This window comes from Populus trichocarpa, chromosome 2 (genome assembly GCF_000002775.5).
Source record: "Populus trichocarpa isolate Nisqually-1 chromosome 2, P.trichocarpa_v4.1, whole genome shotgun sequence".
Lineage (NCBI taxonomy): Eukaryota > Viridiplantae > Streptophyta > Magnoliopsida > Malpighiales > Salicaceae > Populus > Populus trichocarpa.
In genome coordinates, this window is record NC_037286.2 from 9924111 (window position 1) to 9938232 (window position 14122).

General features: G+C 34.5%; 3 protein-coding genes across 5 annotated transcripts; 1 reads left to right on the forward strand and 2 right to left on the reverse strand.

Moving 5' to 3' along the window:
* Positions 1–3738: 3738 nt before the first annotated feature.
* LOC7483757 (uncharacterized) lies at positions 3739–7646 on the forward strand. 2 transcript variants are annotated; one of them, XM_024595191.2, is made up of 6 exons: positions 3739–5183; positions 5717–5898; positions 6361–6510; positions 6618–6708; positions 6853–7091; positions 7232–7367. In XM_024595191.2, exons 1-6 carry the CDS (start codon positions 5062–5064, stop codon positions 7234–7236), a joined length of 789 nt encoding a protein of 262 aa, XP_024450959.2. In that variant the 5' UTR covers positions 3739–5061; the 3' UTR covers positions 7237–7367. The 2 variants fall into 2 exon arrangements, with proteins under 2 accessions (XP_024450959.2, XP_024450958.2); XM_024595190.2 differs by having other exon boundaries at positions 4707–5183; positions 6853–7108; positions 7232–7646.
* A 2270-nt stretch (positions 7647–9916) lies between these two features.
* On the reverse strand, positions 9917–11305 carry LOC7462913 (pentatricopeptide repeat-containing protein At2g15690, mitochondrial). The gene is made up of 4 exons (XM_052450155.1): positions 11246–11305; positions 11012–11078; positions 10679–10757; positions 9917–10577 (listed from the first exon to the last, which is right to left on the reverse strand). Exons 1-4 carry the CDS (start codon positions 11303–11305, stop codon positions 9917–9919), a joined length of 867 nt encoding a protein of 288 aa, XP_052306115.1.
* On the reverse strand, positions 10954–14001 carry LOC112326506 (octanoyltransferase LIP2p, chloroplastic). 2 transcript variants are annotated; one of them, XR_002980138.2, is made up of 5 exons: positions 13685–14001; positions 13325–13589; positions 12979–13129; positions 11867–12233; positions 10954–11335 (listed from the first exon to the last, which is right to left on the reverse strand). XR_002980138.2 is itself a non-coding variant. In XM_024594596.2 (4 exons), the coding sequence occupies exons 1-4, from the start codon at positions 13840–13842 to the stop codon at positions 11920–11922; spliced, it is 888 nt and encodes a 295-aa protein (XP_024450364.2). In that variant the 5' UTR covers positions 13843–14001; the 3' UTR covers positions 11348–11919. The 2 variants fall into 2 exon arrangements, 1 of the variants encoding a protein (XP_024450364.2); XM_024594596.2 differs by lacking the exon at positions 10954–11335 and having other exon boundaries at positions 11348–12233.
* Between the last annotated feature and the right edge of the window lie 121 nt (positions 14002–14122).

Sequence of the window (14122 nt, forward strand, 5' to 3'; positions counted from 1 at the left end):
GAAATCCAAGACTTAGCTCAATTGAGTTTAAGAAGTTTGGTTGATTTAATAATATATATAAAAAAGGCAACTCTAATTTAATAATATGAACAACCAGGCAATCCCGGGTGAATCTTCTAAATCTAGTTTAATCTTTTAAATTCATAACTCGTGAAATCATAGACTCGAGTTTTATGGTCGAATGCATTTTTCTGTAGCAAGAATGGCTTTCATAACTTCTGGCTACGAACAAGCCAAGGCTCGTTTAGTTTGCTCACCTAGCACGATTCTGAACTAATTTAATGTTGAAGGATGAAATCGAAAAAAAAATCTTAATCTAAAAAATTCACCAAAGCAAAAAAAGAACAATAAAATAAATGAACATCAAATCAGAAAGTAAAAAATGAGAGGAAGTTGAAAAAAAAAATTCAAATTAAAAAACTATCTTAAATAAAAGAAATAGCAACCAAAAGAACAATGACTAAATTTGACAGACTAAAAAATTGAAAGAGGATGAAATCGAAAAAAATCGTTAATTTTTAAAATTAATTACAATAAAAAAAGGAATAAGAAAGGAGAGACCAAAATCCATATAAAAAAACTTTGGAGCTCATTTGCAAAAAGGCCAACAACGAACTTTTAGGATAATAGAGAAAAAAGAAAAAGAAAAAGAAAAAGAAAAAGGCTAGCGATCCTGAACTAGAAGTTTAGTTACCCCACACTAGGCCTGTTCATGGTTCGGTTCGGTTTGAACCACAAAAACCAACCGAATCGAGAACCTTAAATTTTTGAAAATACAAACCGAAACGAACCGAATTCCGGTTCGAACCGAATTCCGGTTCGAACCGAACCGGTTCGGTTCGGTTAAATTCGGTTTTATAGCAAAAAAACCGGAAAATCTAATCATCCCATCAATGAAGGAGACCTCTCCTAAATCAGCTTGTAAATTAACAAACTGTAGAGAAAAGCAAGAGCAAGATCATCAAAAAAGAGAAAAGCAAGAGCAAGATCATCAGGGAGGGAGCCCTTCTCCTTGCGATCAGCAAAATCATCATCACCATCGGGATCTCGAGCAAGATCAGACTTGTTCATGGCGGAAAGAGCCTTGTCGAGAAAGGCTTTAAAAGCCATCTCAATAGCTTGCCACCCAAATGCAAGAGCCCTGAATGCAACCACTGCCTGTAGTTGAAAACTTAAAAGGGAAAAGAAGAATGATTTTTGAGGTGGAAAGTTAGTTGCACTGCAGTCTTTGCCACAGACGGCAGTTTTTTGTGAGGGAAGGGGAGTTTGTGAAGGCAGGGGAGAGGGGGGGTTATGTTAGGTAGGGTTAGGTTAATTAACTATTTATACTCCTTGGCTGCCGGCGGGTTTTTTATGAGTTTTTAGTTGGTCCGGTTCGGTTTGTCGGTTTTATAACTAAAACTGAAACCGAACCGGACCTGTTAAAATTTATGGTTTTAAAAATCGGTTTAATCGGTTTTTCATCTCGGTTCGGTTTTTTCGGTTAATTTTTCTCCGGTGAACACCCCTGCCCCACACACAGAGCCTAGTACTGAGATAAATCGAGTGATATGATGAAAAAACTGTTGTAATCATCTAATTTAGCTATACGCGTTGCCCTAAAATAGCAGAGTGATTGATATGCTGATGCGTGCACATGCTTGTCAACAGTCTTTTTTATTTATTAAAATATCACATTAGCCCTATTATCAAATAATTATTATAAAAAAACCGGGATAAAATGATAAATAAGCTGCTGTAGTAAAGCTTTGAGAGTTTTAATTTTATGGACAACAAAGTCTACGAGTCCCGTGATTTTCATGTCAACTGGAAAGAAGCAATGCCTTAGTTTCGATGATAGTGACCTTCCAAGTCCTTGGTTTGGTTTGTCTTTGGTCGTTGATATTTACGTTTCTTTCGAGGATCTTTCCTTCCAGACATGGAGCAGAGAACTATTGACATTTTGTAATGAATGCCGTCTATTAGTTTCAATTCCATAGAATCTGCGCCTGTATTTGATCAGGCTCTTTAGCTCACTCGAAACGATTTCATGCATTCAATTGTTTGGTTACATATAATATTAGTTTTATTAATATACACATATTTAATTCTAATAAAAACTTGATTTATTTTTAATATTTATTTAATATTTAATTAATGAATCTAATATTTGATTAATAAATTTAAAGTAAAAATAAAGTTTCGAGAATAAAAATCATTTGTAAAGAAAATTATAAAATTATAATTATAAAATTCATATTAATTTGTATCAAAGCATTATTTATAAATATTCCAGATTAATGCTTTATTAAGATTGATTATTAATTAGAGTTATTGAGACTAATACAATAAATAAAGCAGTCATTCTCATAAGTTGAGGTATAAAGAATACTTAAAACTAATATATAAGTGCATGTCAAATGACAAGTACATTGAACTGATCCATATGAGAATTTTATATGGAGAGATCACCTATGTTTTGGAAAGATTCATATGATAATTGTATAAGTGATTTTTAGACTTGAGATCATTAAGTTATCTTATATAAGGAGTGTTATGTTTTGATCATGTTACATGTTGTTCTAATTAAGAGTAATAAACGAGCATATATTGAGTATAACATGAAATATATAAAGGTATTTAAGTAATCCAAAGAGGATTCATTATTCTAGATGAATTAGAAAAATATTTTACAGAGAGGATTCTCAAATAGTATTGATTATAAATCCATGCACAATATAGAATGAGATTTGAAAAGAGTTTTAAATCTTATTCAAAGAATCAATGACTATAGTGCTGAGAGCAAATATGATTTAATAGAGTAGACACACTCCAAGCTATAATGTTTAAATCATAACATTGTTAATGAATGAATAATAATCACACTGAGAAACTAGTCACTGAAAGATTAAGTCAAACCATTTTTTACTTTTCTAATATTTAGGGGATCATGACATGTTGTTAGACATTGTACTTGATTTTTTAAAATAAATTAATCAATTGTTGAATTGATAATAAATTAATTTGTTTAATTTAATTTTATTTAGGATTGTAATTTATATTTGAGACAATTTATTAGAAAAGCTAATAAGTCACACACATAAGAACCATTAGTCATAAATTAAAATGAGATGATTTATCAAGTGTGATTTGATTGCAAATAAATTTTAAAAATTGAGGACTAGAGTGTAATTTATATAAGGAATTACAATTTTAGAACTAGAAAAATTAATAGGGACTTGATTGAATAAATTTATAAAATTATTCTGAAATAATATATATAATATTATTCAGGGATCAAATTCATATTATGTCATTTATAGGATTTTTAGGTTTCTCTATAAATAGAAAGCTATGTCTTTTATTTTTTGTAAGTAGAGTACAATACATAAATATCTAAAACACAAAAACAAAAGTTAGAACTCAAAGGTATAATAATCTCTCTATCCTAAAAGGGTTTAAGAAATATATCATCAGTGGTTCGCGTGGATTACCGTTATAAACTGAATATTTTGACGATTTATAATTTGTAACGACTCAATCTTAAAACCATTATTCAAAATCAAAAAAAATATTTAATCTTCAAATAATCTTTATATAAACCCTAAATAATCCTATATTTATCATCTTTGGAACTCCTAGACTGAGTTGTTAGCAATTCATGACGGGAACATCAAGGAAGACGAAAGTGAGTCATCGGAGGGAGGGAGGGAGGGAGGGAGGGATAATTGTTTGTTGTAACAGAGTTCTATATTCTCTCTCGTTTTTCCTCCTGCATTCTAGAATAACGTTCTTTTCTTCTTGATACATAAACATGACACGTGGTCATGTTTAAACTAAATGCTGCATAAGCTGAAATAATAAAACGGTGCGTATTTGGCTAAACTTAAAACGGTGTGTTTTTACGAAGTTTAAATTCTCAGACTGTTAATAACGGTCTCAGATTGTTCTAACAGTCATTTCTTTTTCTTCTCTGGAATTGATCCTTACTTTTAAGGCTGAGCCCGTGACAATGCCCCTTCCTTTAGAGAGTGTCCTTGTCCTCAAGGGTGAAATTAGGAAACCTCAATGCCAATTCTTCGAGTACCTCCCTAGTGGCTTCTGTTGGAGGCAGTCCTTTCTAGAGAATCAACAACTGCAAGACTGCCTGAAGATTCTTTTTCACCATTCTTCGTCCCAAGATAGCTTGTGGCTGGAGAGTGGGTTCCCCGGGGAAATCAGGTAAACTGGCGTGCACCATTTTGTTTCCCACTCGCTTCTTCAACTGCGAGACATGAGAAACTAGATGAATGGTAGCAGATGGAGGTGATATCAACTTGTAAGTAATTTCAAGTTAATATTTAAAATTAAAAAGCTTAAGTAATTTCAACAATGTTTTAATACTAAAAGTAAATGAACTCTAGTTTTAATTTGGCATGAAAAATGCCTCATTAACAGTGTTTTAACAATTTTTTCCCAGCATGGAGTGCTTCTACTCGCCTTACTCAGCAGTTTAGACTTCCAACCAGCTAGTCGACAATGAATCTTCTCTAAAATATGCTTAAATTAACGACTCCTTGCTCCTCTTGACATCCAAAGGCACACCCAGAATTGGCAAATTTATGAAGCACTCAGTGGCGGAGGCAGGGGGAGGCTGGCAGGGGCCCAGTGGCCCCTGTAAGAAAATTTTTCTCAGCCTCCCCCTTTGTAAAATATTTAAAATTTTATTTTTTTAAAAAAATTTCTTTTAATTTAGCCCCCTTACTTTTTTGGAAGCACTAACATCAACTTGCATAGTTAGCCCGTTATTGGCGTCATATTTTTTGTTTGGGCCGTGGGGGAAATTTAACGATGCGTGTTTAACTGGATTCTTACAATTGAATAACGACTATGCCAATGTTCTTGGCTGCTGCCCTGGTTCTTCCCGCCCAAAGTATAAGACCACCACCATAACCTAATTACACCAATTCCTAATTCTCTCTCTGTCTCTCTCTCCGCTCCGAATTCTCCAATACTTTCTCTTTGCATTCCAAATTCTCTGCTCTCTCTCTCTCTCTCTCTCTCTATTACTGGTTTCTTTATTTCATCTTCTTTACTTCAAGAATGGATGATATCCCTGACGCTACGGCTAGGCTTATCTCTATCATCAATCGTGGATCATCCGCCTTAAAAAATGCCCACTTTGATAAAGCTGCTAGATACTTCAAGAAGGCTCGTGATGCCAGGTGAGATTTCTTTTGTTTGTGTTTCTTGTTACTCTTTAGGTTTCTTTACGCCTTTCTGATATGCCTTTTGTTGTTCAATGCCTGGTTTCCTAGTTGTATTTGTTTTCTTGTTGTTTGTTTGCTGAGAAAAGTGTGTTTTAGATTCTGGGTTTTCGTGCTTCTTGTCCGTAAGTTTTCTACTAATCCAAACTTCTTGTTTTGGTTAAAATGATTGGGCTGGAATTACTGTAGTCTTGTATAGAAAAGAAGGATTCTTCAGAATACAAACCTTTGATTTTACTTATGTCAAACCGATATCTAGGATTAAAGTACTTTTGGTCTTTGAAGCGCAGTACTGTTTCCTCACAATTTCATTGAGTTTTATGCAAGATCACAATCCTGCCAAAGAATTTTAAGAGAATAGCCTCATTCTTATACTGTATAGTGTTTCTAAAATTTGGGTATCCATAATTCTTTTTTGTGTTTGTGTTTCCTGCTAGTGAATCGAAAATTGTCTTCACGAATTAATTTGTGTTTATTCTTTCTTTATTCAGCGTTCATCTCCAAGGTGAACGTACTTTGGAACGCTCCCTTTTGCACCATTTATATGGTGTTTCCTTGCTGTACGAAATTCCATTTCAGGGAGATGATGATCCGTTGGAATTTTTACCGAGGGAAGCTGATTACTATCTTGCTAAAGATAGACCTTATAGTTCTTATAGCAAGTTATACAGCGGTTAGTAATTCCCCTCGTAAAAAATACTATATTGTTTTTTTACTCAACTCTATTGTTTTGGTGATCTCTGTCTTCATGAACTCTTATTGTCTAACATGACGTTTAAAGTATTCTCCTTTTTTTGGTTGCTGAAGTATATGGTCACCGATAACAATTCCTTCTCAATCGTTTTGCCAGTTAAGACCCTATCAGGTTTTCATTACAGAGGTGTACATGTAAATGGAGGACGACCTCTCCATGTATAAAATTGATAAATAACCACAAAGGATAAGAGTCCACGCATGTTGCAAAATTCCCACATTGAATCTTTGTTAGAATTACATAATGCTTATAATCCTATTGCTGCTATGAAAGCTCATGTCAGGTTCTTTTCATTGAAACAACAAGGCAACTTCTCTGATTATGTATACTGTGCCTCTGGAACCACTTATTCCTTAATTTTATCTCTTTTCATGGTGGAAGGTACTGTTAGCCAAGAAGACTATACAAATCAGATGGAAGCTGCACAGAAAGAACTAAAGATTGCATGGTCAATTCTGGAAAATGAATCAAACTGCTTAATAGAGAAAGCTAATACACTCTGCGCCCTTGGGGAGGTTGCATTGAGAAGGGGTTGGCTCGTTTCTCCTGCTTTTAACAAGAAGTTGCACATAAATCTTTTATCTTCCATGCAAAAGAACATGTTGGTTGTATCTCATTGTCTGTGCTGCATTTTGTAGGGGAACCAAATCCTGAGCGTTATTATATCCAAGCATCATCCTTTTTTGAGAGTTTGGAAGGAGAAATTCATAAACAGCGAATAGTCCATATGTATCCATTACTGGTCTGGTGTTGGATCTCATAGTTTGAAAAAAAAAAAAAACCCATACCTGTCTTATCACTACTGTTTACGTCTATTTCCAATTCCAAACCTGCATTACAAATTATTACACACATCCGTACATCAGGATTCAGAAATGTCAAAATATGCATCTGCCTTGAGGGTAGTGACAAGATTAAAGCCATTGAATATGGCGAGAAGGCTCTGTCATCCTATCAGACTCAACTGAAGCGGCTAATATCTGAAACACAGAGCTCATCCAAATCTGTAGAAGCACAAACTTCCTCTGATTCGGAATCGTCTTCAGCCACACAAATTGATCCTTCTATCCAGAAAAAGAAAAATGAAAGGAGCATGCTGATTAAAATTTTAAGTAAGCTGCAATTCAAGGTGATTTCTTATGTATGATAACTTTTCTATTCATTCTCATTACAAAAAGAAAAGGGAAAAAAAAAAATCCTCCAGAATGTATTCCAGCAGCTTACTCCTTTTTTTTCCTCTTTTTTTTTGCAGCTTGATGATCTGAAGGCAGGTTCATCCACCTCACCAAACCTGGAAGGAACTTCAGTGGCTCCAGCTGGTCATAGAGATGGAAAAGAAAAATTGTCCCAATTAATACAAGTCCTGAGAATTGATAAGCAGTTTGATAACTGAGAACTGATCAGCCAACCGATTCTCTGCAAAGAATCAGATATGGGTGATGGTTTCATAGATTCCCCCTGTGAAAATTGTCGTCTTACTACTCTTACCTCTTCTTAACGCCAAGAACACTGTTTTCTTGGCTATAGGATTTCACCTGTCACTCGCAACTTTTTCGATACGTCTGTTCGTTAATACATTTTTTTGGTTATCTAGTTAGGTGTATAATTTTTCCCTCGTTGGAAAAGGAAAGAAACAAAAACTATAATATAAAATATTATTGGAATTATATATTTGAACTGTTAGATTCTCTAATAAATCGGTCTAAATATAAATCATAATCGTAAATAAAATAAAATAAATTAAATTAATTTATTATCAATTCAACAATTGATTAATTTATATTTGAAAATCAAGCACAATATCTAACAACCTGTTATGATCCTTAAATATTAAAAAAATTATAATTAGTTTGACTCAAATTTTTAGTGATTAGTTTCTCAATGTAATTATTTTTTTTTATCATCCTGATTTAGATATTATAACATTAATGATATTTACTATATTAAGTCATGTTTGTTTTCAATACTTAGGGATTTACAATTAATATTATTTGAGATTATATGAAATATTTTTTCTAATTCACATAGAATGATAAATCATTTCTTAATTACTTAAATACATAAGAAAAACGTCAAAGGCTTTATTTTAAAGAAAAAGGTCAAAGTCAAAGGCTTGAAAAGAAAAAAGAGGTTATTTAATTCATGTTATACCTAATATTTGCTTATTTGTTACCTTTAATTAGAACAACATGTAGCAAGATCAAAATATAACATTCTCTTTATAAGATAGCTTAGTAATAAAAAAATTCACTTTAAAATTACATCTTTAGCCCTATACTTTTGATCCAAAGCTTTTGATAATACCTTTGTCCTTTTTATGAAACTCTATATATCATACACTTTGTTATCTAAACCATTTAAAATATAGTTCTTGCACATGAATTACTATGATTTCAATAGTCCATAGCTGCCGAAGTAGTGGAATCAAATTCATCATCAGATAGCTTAGGCATATCTTCAATTAAGAATTTTATCAAGTTCAAAATGGGTAGATAGAACAATATTTTTTTTATCACCTCTAAAATTTCAAACTATTAAACTTTTAAGGTTTCTTACAATGCACCATATAAGATGATGATAAAATCTTTCTTACCAGAGTCAACAATTACAAGAGCAATTATCTTTTAAGTAGAAGTCATAATTATTTTCGCTAAAAAACAACAGTCAAATATATATATATTTTAAAAAATTGGCTTAGAGCATGCAAATAAAAATGATAAAATAACAACAAAATTGTAGTATCAAATTTATAAATTAAACAACAACGAAATATATTAAACTAAACAATTAAACATATAAGTTGATTTGACCTTAAGGTTGTTGGGAAAATTATTTAGTAAAACCAATTAAACATATTTGCAAGATAATAAAAACATGAACACAAAATATTAAAAAAAGATAAAGATAGAGTATTTATTTGTAGAATTGTAGATATGAATTAAAACCAAAACGGGAAAGAAAATTGTTTCCAAGGATTGTATTCTCTGCATTTAAAGCTAAATTGTCTGTCAATATGTGTAAACAATATTAGTGCATGTCAATAACAATACCTCGAAAAGACAAACTCACAATCAAGGCCTAAAAAGTAGAAAACTTACTCAAGCATTTTCTCAGCTACAAAGAAATTTTCTTGGCAACAACGAAACCTAAAGCTAGAGGAAAGAGAGCACAAGAGCAAACAGTGCAAAGAGAGGGCAAACAAATTGATTTCTCCTGTCACTCAGAACTTTGATAATTAAGTCTGTTTGACTAATTCAACTTTTGCAGAATTTAGAATCTGTTTGGTGTATGATTTTTCTCTTATTGGAAAAAGAAAGAAACAAAATCAGGTACAATTATTAAGAAACGTTGCATCTAAAAGTATCACCTCCTTCAAATTCAACTAGCAAATGCTCTGAATTTTTCTCAAAACAATCAGTAAAGAAATTATCTATGCGGTCTAATGATTGATGTTGTAAAGTAGGACGAGCACTGAAGACAAAATAAGCCAGCAGGATGTTTAAAGTGGATGGGATCATGAGACAAGTTAATGCCATGAGATTGCAGGTGCAAGACGTGCAGGAGCACAGCAGTTTGTGGTTGACGGGGAGCGGGGTGAGAGCAAGTTGATAGCGATGCAAATATTCTATTCTAATCATAATAATTTTTTTTTTTTTTTTATTTTTGCGTTATAAATTATAACTTGAACACTGTCTGGAATAGAACTGAACTTGTGGTCTCTCTCTATGGCCAAGAAAAAGAAAACCAAGTTGTTGTCACCCAAGTTGTTGTCTCTATTTGAGTCAATAGCATGTAATGAACAAATTTGAAGCAAAATTATGCTTCTTTATCCCTAAATCATAGAGAATAAATATTTAGGCTCTGGGAAAAGTTTGAAGATTTAGGAGCAGTTTCCAGCCTTGAAATGATGAAACCTCTTATTGTCTCTCACAATAATCTATCGGTTCTTCATTTTGGAAAGGATCTTGATGAAATTATGACAGTCCCCACAAATCCTTAGGTTTTTCATTATCCTTAAAGAGGTCCCACGAGGAGTATTGATAAGCCCATAAGCAATGGCTATCCTTTCAATGTGGTAGAACAAGGTCTTCTCCTTCGCCTCTTGGTCAAGATCATGAAACACAAACCTTGTGTCCGGCAAATATCCAGCATCCCTTACCTCTTTACTCAAAGACCTCAACTTTTCATATGCCTTGATCCCGTCTGAAGTCGCTCTTTTATAATTTATGTTAAAGCTGTCCTTTGCCCTTATGGTGATACAGAATAACCCAGTTGCCCTTGTGTTCTGGCTTTCGAGTGCTTCTGTAGAGTCTCCCAAACTCTGGTGCTTGAGTCGATTGGTATATTTGCAACAAACTCCTTTGCACTCCGCTATCTTTCCTGATCTTCCAAGAAGATCAACCATAGCTTCATAATGCTCTTCTGCGAGAATGATCCCATAACCCCTGCTCATTGACTCAAAATGTTTATGTCCTTCCTTCTCTGCCCCTAAGCACATGCAAGCCATTAAAACAACAACAAAGCTAGACCCATATGGCCTAATCCCATCTTCTTTCATCTGGGAAAAGATTTGAAGAGCCTTTCTCCTTCGTAATTCTCTGTCAAACCCAACAGCATCTTGTTCCAAGAATCCAAATTTCGTGCTCCCATTTGCTCAAATATCTCTCTTGCCCCATTTGCATCGCCCAGTTTACAGTACATGACCGCCAGATTATTCAGGACAACACTGGTCTTAAGCTTTGACGAAGACCTCATAACATACTCATCTACCTTTTTCCCTGGTTCCAGCAATTTTAAATCAGCACAAACTTGTATCAACTTTTACAATATCAAGCAAGTCTGCATAACCTCCATTCCTCTCCTTTTCACACATGATTTCAAAAGCTGCCTCCACTTTCCCTTATTTGCATAATTGCTTAAATTCTGGTTTCACCTGATTATCTCCTTGAACACTAGCAACTTCTCGCTAATAAATTCTTGAAACCACTGCTAAATCTTTATTCTTTGTCACTTGGAAACTTCTACTGCTAACACTCAATTGCACAAGAAACGAGCTTGAGGGGATCAGGAGAACGTTTGGTCACAGCTCTAATACTCGGCTGTAACAAGAAACTCATAGAACTAGCCATTACATGAGAAATGGGAAAAACTGAAAATATATTTCTTTGGGTTTTTGGTTTTCAAATTCCTTTTGAGCTTCTATTGGCTAATTCCACCATTAAAGAATGCGTTATAATTTGGAGAAATGCACAAACTGCAAAGATACCCATGCCTTATCCACAATGGAGCAGCCCCATCCCAGAAATGTCTTGCTGAAGCTCCACATGAATATTGCTCTCGAAAAGGACCCGGGGGCCTGGATAAGACATGGAAAAAAAAACGGAAATTTGTATCATTTATGTCTTTCTTACAATCTCATGACGTGAAAGATGGAGTAAATGGTAAGTGGAAGATGCTATATATGGTTTACATCTAGAAATAACCGTGTATACAGATTGATACATGCATCATCTTTTAGTGTTGATTGATCTTGATATCCAGCTCCATGCAAATGCAGCGCCACTTTTTTTCTTCCTCATACTACCATAGGTAATTATTGGCACTGTCTCAAGGCATGAGCCTAGGATTGTGGTTAGGCATCATAAAGGTAACACGGTTAAACTTCAAGGACAAACCTCTCACACCATCAGAAAGTCCTACAGTTTTTTAACTCAGAATGGGTCCAGTGAAATAAAATCTCTTTGCTAACTCGGATTTCACAGTCAGAGGTTCCCTATCTTGATCATTGATCAAACAAGGATAAATGCAAACATGCTATATCAACAGCCTCTTATTCTTGAATCACAAAGACATTGAAAAACACACGAGAAATTGCTCATCAATGCACCTTTTTCTTTGCTTAAATATCACAGACAGGATTCAAGTTAATTCCTTTTCCTGTTATAAGCTTTCTGGTTTCTTCACCAAAAACTCCAAACTTCTTTGTTGGATCTTAAGCTGAAAAACTTCTGAAAACTCCCTGATCAAGGATTGGCTAGTAATATCAATCAGTTGTGAATAATCAAAATGATGTGCCTTTGCATTTGAGCAGGATTCTTCCAGTAACCCCTTTATGCTTCCAACCTTCCGGTTCCTGATCCCACATGGAACTATCAAATTAAAAGGTGCCAAATCTGTAGTGACATTCAGTGCTAAACCATGATATGCTATCCATTGAGATACTTTTATACCAATTGCAGCCAGTTTCTGATCTCCTGCATTAGAATTTCAAAAAGAAGAATCAGGAGAGAAATAAACACCAGCCCCGCCCTCCCCCCACACACCAAGTTCAAAGATTCTCTTTCATTCTGTAATGTCACATATTGCATACAGTGTCTAAAAGCATTTATTAGCTGTTACAGTATCTGTATTACACGTAATAATATTATAGGAGAAACAAATGAGTGTTAAGGAATCTCCTTAACAAGTTACAAGAAGGGATTGAGAGATCGAAGAAAATAGAGATTGAGAGAGTGTTCTGCAATTCCTTATAGAAAAGACGATTCATTCTTTACTTGCTCACTAAGTTTTACAATGTCTGTAATTATTTTTCTCCATGCTAACTAACTAATTGTTCCCAACTAACTAACAGTTCAACTAACAACTTCCACAACTAACTCTTCTTGCTTAACTAATTTCCATCACATGGGAATTATTAACAGCACATGCTGAATTACTACAGCTATTTACAAACGCATGATCATTTACCCTTCTGCTACGACTGCTAGTCTGCTATTTTACTAGAGCTGACATTTCTTCATGTTATTGAAACAATGAGCTAGCTAAAATCTGTTCTCATTGAGCTCTACTAAGAAAGCATATGCCTACAAACCTTCAAAAAGCAATATACAGACAATATGAGATGCGTACATTGTTTCAAGCTCAAGCAGACCTGGATAACTGTAATTTGACCAGCGTAACAACTAATACAAAATGCAAATGAAGGATAAAGAAGCATACCAACCCAAACTCCAGTTAAACCCTCAATCCTGGAAGCCTTGATAGAAAATGTTGAGGAAAGAACACGAATGACCACCTCCTCAAGTTCCCTGAGGTACCAATGAAGATCCATCTTGTGATTTCGAAGATTGATAATTGGGTACATAGTTAGCTACAATGCAACACCCATGCATTACCAGTCAGGCTTCAATATTATGAATTCGGTGACCGTCTAATCAAATTAAATTGATTGACATGCTTAATCAAAGCTCAAAAAATTAACCCACATAGTCAATATGGCAAACAACATCGCACAATCATACATGTTACACAAAGCATTGCTAGCCACAATTATAGAGCCAAGTACCTGGCCAGGCCCGTGATAGGTAACTTCTCCACCTCGTTCAGTACGATAAACCTCAAAAGGAGCATTCTTTATGTCAAAATTCAGGTATTCTATAGAGCTACCAGTACCCATTGTATACACAGGTTGATGCTGCAAAACAATCAGTGTATCTGGGCATTCTTCATTCCTTTCAATCAACCAGCTTTTCTCTCTAACAATCACTTTCTGCCAATTCCAAGCATCTCCATATGGGACTAGCTCTTTATGCAAATCAAAACACTCGCACCTGAAAAGATCTCCAAACTTAGCCTGTGAATGGGTTTCTCTGAAATGAAGGAAAGATGATTGTTAAAATGCGCGAGAAAAGACAGAGCAGCTTACATTTTGTCACCTTTGTGAGTTACTGAGGTAAACTCTTGGCCTTTTTGAGACGAAACAAGATTCAAAGGGATGATTTTGCGGGATTGAGAATGGTGCCTGGTTGTTGGGCATATTGGGAATGAACCAAAATTTGAAGTTGTTGTTGCCTGGATGATCATCACTTATTTTCAGAACAGAGGAGAAATTATCTTGAAGACAAAGTTTGGATTAATGAAAGTTTTCAGCACACAAAATCCCGGGGTAGCGAAGAAACCAAAGATGAAAATGATTGTGTGGAAAGGTTGGTGGCATTTCCTTGCGCTTGAAAGTTCTAAACAAACGATGGCTTAGTTTTTATTCCCGAACTCTCCACAATCGTATCTTATTTTTTTTAATGGGCCGACTAGAGCCCGAAATGTTTAACCCACCCGTGGTATTTATTTTTAGCCTTTAGAACTA

What these genes read in the sequence shown, in the direction of transcription:
- LOC7483757 (XM_024595190.2), top strand. Translation starts at nt 5,062, where the DNA reads ATGGATGATATCCCTGACGCTACGGCTAGGCTTATCTCTATCATCAAT. An exon ending in TTATAGCAAGTTATACAGCG is followed by an intron (nt 5,899 to 6,360) that starts GTTAGTAATTCC and finishes TCATGGTGGAAG; the next exon opens with GTACTGTTAGCCAAGAAGAC. An exon ending in TAAGTAAGCTGCAATTCAAG is followed by an intron (nt 7,109 to 7,231) that starts GTGATTTCTTAT and finishes TTTTTTTTGCAG; the next exon opens with CTTGATGATCTGAAGGCAGG.
- LOC112326506 (XM_024594596.2), bottom strand. Translation starts at nt 13,842, where the DNA reads ATGATCATCCAGGCAACAACAACTTCAAATTTTGGTTCATTCCCAATA. An exon ending in ACTCACAAAGGTGACAAAAT is followed by an intron (nt 13,590 to 13,684) that starts GTAAGCTGCTCT and finishes AGATCTTTTCAG; the next exon opens with GTGCGAGTGTTTTGATTTGC. An exon ending in CCTATCACGGGCCTGGCCAG is followed by an intron (nt 13,130 to 13,324) that starts GTACTTGGCTCT and finishes GTTGCATTGTAG; the next exon opens with CTAACTATGTACCCAATTAT.
- LOC7462913 (XM_052450155.1), bottom strand. Translation starts at nt 11,305, where the DNA reads ATGTGGAGCTTCAGCAAGACATTTCTGGGATGGGGCTGCTCCATTGTG. An exon ending in CCATTGTGGATAAGGCATGG is followed by an intron (nt 11,079 to 11,245) that starts GTATCTTTGCAG and finishes TTCTTGTTACAG; the next exon opens with CCGAGTATTAGAGCTGTGAC. An exon ending in CTGAATAATCTGGCGGTCAT is followed by an intron (nt 10,578 to 10,678) that starts GTACTGTAAACT and finishes TGGGTTTGACAG; the next exon opens with AGAATTACGAAGGAGAAAGG.